Source organism: Notothenia coriiceps, unplaced genomic scaffold, assembly GCF_000735185.1.
Source record: "Notothenia coriiceps isolate Sejong01 unplaced genomic scaffold, NC01 NC01_scaffold00009971, whole genome shotgun sequence".
NCBI classification, from domain to species: Eukaryota; Metazoa; Chordata; class Actinopteri; order Perciformes; family Nototheniidae; genus Notothenia; species Notothenia coriiceps.
In genome coordinates, this window is record NW_011342672.1 from 21,869 (window position 1) to 27,147 (window position 5,279).

Sequence of the window (5,279 nt, forward strand, 5' to 3'; positions counted from 1 at the left end):
TAAAAATGGAAAAAAAATAAAAATGATAATATTTTTATATATATATTTTAATAATTATTATATTTTTTTTATTATTATTAATAATAACGTTTGCATAGACATTTTCAGGGGCGGACTAGCCATTTGTATAATTTCCCCGCAATGAGGCTCCCCCTTTGACAATCCACTAGCGCAGTGTTTCTCAAACTTTTTCATACCAAGGCCCCCCCCTCCCCCCCGTCGACAAGGGGTCACCAGTCTCTGGCACTGTTATTTTGGGGGTCGCGGGCTGAAAAGTTTGGGAAGCCCTGGTTTATTCAACATTACAATAGCCCCACCTAAAATAATTTCCACCAGCCGCCACTGGCCATAGCCATTTATATTTTTTTTGTTCAGCGATTGTCCACTGTTGTGCTCACGCTTTTATTTTGCGTAATTCCTGGTTTCCAAGAACACAGAGTTTTCAGATCGGTTCTGATTCTGATGCCCGCATCCTAAATGGTTGCATTTCCCACATATCAACCATGTCAAAGTTGCTCCGAAAAATATGCTCAAATGCTATCATGTGGTTTTGCACAATGACCCCCTCCAGAAAGATAAATAAGTAGATAAACATCATATTACACTGTGGAATCTTTTATTTTTTATTAATTATTGTCTTTATTAAAATAAACTCTTAGCTCATGCAATGACGGTGCTTTCTGATTATTCTGGTTGTTTAACCAGAGGGTGCACAGCATGCACACATCAGCTTTAGTTGAAATCACAATTCAAGCTGTGCTGCTTCTGACATGCTGTCATTCGCTCCTTCACCAAACACCAGCAGCTACTCCATAGGTCCAAGATAGTGGATACATTTTAAATAAAAACCTGCACGTTTTCTGTTCCATTTATTTGTGATAGCCCATTAGTTGGACAAAGGTAAAGGGTGTGAAAACATTTACTGTACATGTTTTCTGTGTGGGCCCAGTGTGCCAAGTGTGTGTGTGCTTGCATTTGCATCCAGTGTGTGTGTGTGTGTGTGTGTGTGTGTGTGTGTGTGTGTGTGTGTGTGTGTGTGTGTGTGTGTGTGTGTGTGTGTGTGTGTGTGTGTGTGTGTGTGTGTGTGTGTGTGTGTGTGTGTGTGTGTGTGTGTGTGTGTGTGTGTGTGTGTGTGTTTGAGAGAGCCTACCTTCTTATCCAGTTTACGCCCACTCAGGGTCAAAGTGATGATTCTGTTGTCAGACAGCTCCTGAGCTGTTATCTAAAACAACATTACAGCACAACATAAGTAATGGCAACTATTAACATTCACATCAACATCTGCAGTAACAGCAGCAACAATAACAGTAATCACTAACAACAACAACAACAGCAGCTTCAACAACATCACTGTCATCATCATCAACAGAAGCAAACGCGCTATTATAGTAAATAACAGCGACTACATGAGCAGCTACCTTTGATAATGCGGCACAGAGTTTATTTGTCAAAGGAAAGACGCAAAGACAGTTTAGAATACAGAGAGAGAGACAGTACTCATTCTTACCGTAATAGACCCTTTGCCAGCTGGCTTCCCATTGGCTAAGATCAACGGTCTGTGAAGTTTCTTATTGGACACAATCTAGTAGATAATGAAAGAGGAACAAATGGATCAAGGACAAATTAAGACACAACGAAAGTATAAAATGGGTTTGAATCACTTAACAACTTTAGCCTACTTTACCCTTTTTAAAATGTGGAAATGTGTTTCCAGCTTTAAGGAATTAATAGCTGGCTGTGTAATATGAACAAGATATTTTGGCTGGAGTTTAATAGAGCGATGCAGAAATGAGTACTATAACTAGTAAATTAGTTTGCAATTTACCATTTCCAGTTCTGTCACCTCAAATACAACAATTTTTTTTGTATCAAATCAAATCAAAGTTTATTTATAAAGCACATTTAAAAGCGATTTTTGGTCGGGCCAAAGTGCTGTACATGTAATAAATACTACAATCACATAAAAACACATAAACACGTATCAGTATACCTGAGGCCTGTACGACGAAGCCGGATCTTCGCTAGCGGGCTAACTTCAGGGAAAACTCTGGGTTTCCGGTCCTACGGTTCTCTTTTTAGCGGGCTAGAGCTCCATGGTAACTTATGCTGAGCGGCTAACCTGGTCCGGAGCAGGTTAGGTTGCAGGCTAAGAGATTAACTCATTGAAAGCACCGCCTGCTGACCAATCAGAGCTCAGTGTGCGGAGTTTAAAGCGATCAAGTCATATTACAGGATAGAGGAAATACAGAAAAACTGCCGTTGCAGGAAAGACGGCCGCCAAAAATCACTAACTGTGTGAACGTGAACATTAATAGAATATCACCTCCCATCTTCAGAGCAATCTGACTATTATAACATTAACGTTAAGTTAATTAAGCTTACTTAAATATCTGCCACAACATAAGTAACCGGATCAAAGTAACATTACGTACAGTCCGCGGCACAGTGAGTGCAGACGTCGATGTGTCCCATTGTCATTCATATCACATCATATCACATCATAATGTATCATATATTTCCTTATCTGAGTCAGCTTCTTGAGCCGTATTTGGCCAGATGAATAGTATCAGAAAATGTAAAATAAGAAACCAAAGTATATCAGTAGGTGATTCTCTTTGCCATTGTTTTCATCTAGTCTATACTTTCACAACAATTAAATTGTTGATTTTGGTGCATAGCCACGGGAAGTAGGGGTGCTGCACCCCCTAGAATCTGGAGAATCACAGAACCACCGCCTGCTCACGGCCGGCACCGCCCTTAATGTGTTTTCAAACGGCATCATTGAAGTTGCGCTGGCAGGCAACAGAGGTCCACCTGTTGACAATTCGACACAACCCCTAAGTAAAATGGCTTCCCGTGGCTATGTGCCACCCCAAGATTTTCAGTGGCCCCATTTGGCCACCCTTATGAAACATTTCTGGAGGTGCCACTGGGCTCAAGGGCCTTCACCACTGCCATCACCACCAAGGACCAGCAGACCAGCATCACTACAGCTGCCTCCACCTCCATCTGTGCCTGCCTTCAGGTCACCTCGGCACAAAGGCCTCCACCACAGCCACCCGCATCAACTCAGCCAGCAAGGAGGTCTCTTAGAACACACGTACCCCCCCACACAGCCACCACCATCAACCCGGCCCGCAAGGAGGTCTTGAAGAGCACAAGTACCTCCCACACAGCCACCAGCATCAACCCGGGACAATCAAACGTAGCTCCCTCCAACACAGCAGCCCTGCACCATCACCCCCACCTGCACAGCAGCCAGCCCCACTGTCTTGGAAGATGGACAAAGACCCTGTCACTGCTCCCCCCTGTCTTTACATTTTCCAGTTTCTTATATTTTTATAAATAGTTGGTTGAAAAAAAACATATTTATAATATATTGTTGGTTGAAAAAGAGTACTAATGCTGAATTTTTATTTGTACACATCACACAACCTTGGTATGTCATATGAAGTAATTCAGTCCTGATGTATCTCAGTCCCTGCTGTGGGGAAAGTAGATTGATAAACAACTATTTTACTCAAAATTCGAATTTAAACATTTTCATTTTAGACATGAATTACAAATGTATATACAGTGTTAGTCATATATTAAACTACTTTTGTGAACCTAAGACTTTGGTAAACCAAATCTAAAACACCAGAAAAATGGATGACATGAGTAAGTCGGTTTTCACAAGAGTTTTGAAGATTTCAAAACAATCGGATGTCAAATGTTCAGCTTTAGAGCTAATTATTTCATCACACAGTGCTCTAAGGTGGGTGACTTTATACCAAGAACAGAGACTGTCCTGAACATTTTGATATGTAACACACGGGGTACCATGTATAACATTTAAAAGGTGATTTAAGGAGACATCTAAAAAAGACTCAAGATGGTTATTGCGCCGTTTTTGTATTGCTATAATGAATAATACTGTAGCGTCTCGCTACAGGAACACAGGGAGGCTTAGTTTGTCCATTATCCGGTTGATTGCAGATCACAGGTTACTGTTGGCCATAACCACGCCAAAAAAATCCACTAACCCTGTCGTATTCTCACACTCCGTCACGTCTCCCGCTAGCTCTCTCCTAGCTTCCCGCGTCTCTCTCCCCAGGAACCTCCCTCTTCCAGCCCCAACCAACCAGACAACACTCTCCCACCCAGACCCACAGCTACAGGTCACAAGAACCGTCCATCAAAACAGTGGCACGTTCACTGACACTCTGTAAAATGCAAACAAACTCTGAACAACAAACACATCAAACATCAACATTATAACCAGTCCGTTACACTTTCCCCCTTCCTCAAAGTCCCTCGTCCTCGAGGGAATAAACAAAGTCTCTCAGGTGGTTAGGGGGTCTGCGATTTCTCTGCGGCCGTGCCTGGTCTGCGGCAGGTGGTAGACAGGACCACCGTGGGGCCCAGAGTAGGGCAAGGGAAAAAAAGTCCAGGGTTGTGGGGAACAGGCAAGGTCCCCGGTCGTGAAGAGGGGGGTTGGGAAGAAGAAGAAACAGTGTCCCAAGCCCCCTGTGTCTCACCCACCTGATCATAGTGGGTGTTGCCTGTACCCCGATAGGGTTTCCAACCTGTCCGGTGAAGAAGCAACTATTCTCAACCCCTCCGCTGCAGATTGGACCCTGTAACCAGGACGACCCTCAACCTTCAGTGTCCCAGAAACCTGCAGGGCCCCCCTGTCCCAGTCTGCTGTTCAAGCTTGGGCATCTGCCTTCTTCAGGTCACAAAAACCGTCCATCAAAAACAGTGGCACGGTTCACTGACACTCCTTAAAATGGCCAAACAAAACTCTGAACAACAAACCACATCAAACATCAAACATTATAACCAGTCCGTTACAATACGTAGGTGCATTCTTTATCACCATCATGTATACAGTGATACAGTTAGTTTGTGATTGTTTCATTTTGTTTCAATACAGCCTATATCGACGCACATACATTTGTAATGCATTGATGTTTGAAGTATTTAGGCTACGCCACTGTCAGTCGGTGGTGGCACAGCTGGCAGCGAAGTAGTACAGAGATATACTGTATTCTTCATATTATTTTTGTGTATTCTCTATCAAGCGGGTCAAAGTTGCAAAGGCCCTATCACATTTTATAATCGCCTAGTTTTTACGTTACCAGTGGCAGTGGTAAGGTAATCTGTAGAAAAGCTCACACTGTTTTAGTCAGGCCTTCACAATAAGTACATTAATGGTGTAATATTCATTGTGTAGGCCATGCTGTGTAGACACTCTGTGTATTGCTCTTTATTTGTATTTTAATTGTATTATGTTT

At 42.7% G+C, this 5,279-nt stretch overlaps 1 protein-coding gene across 1 annotated transcript in view; it reads right to left on the reverse strand.

Moving 5' to 3' along the window:
• LOC104945712 (copine-2-like) overlaps positions 1 to 3,186 on the reverse strand; it is a gene marked incomplete at its 3' end in the record, with an annotated part of 23,910 nt that extends 20,724 nt beyond the window's left edge. The window contains exons 1-4 of the mRNA XM_010771420.1: positions 3,105 to 3,186; positions 1,991 to 2,016; positions 1,508 to 1,582; positions 1,151 to 1,222 (exon numbers count right to left, since the gene is read on the reverse strand). Coding sequence (XP_010769722.1) covers positions 1,151 to 1,222; positions 1,508 to 1,582; positions 1,991 to 2,016; positions 3,105 to 3,186 — 255 coding nt within the window. The remainder of the gene's footprint in view (positions 1 to 1,150; positions 1,223 to 1,507; positions 1,583 to 1,990; positions 2,017 to 3,104) is intronic.
• Positions 3,187 to 5,279: the final 2,093 nt, after the last annotated feature.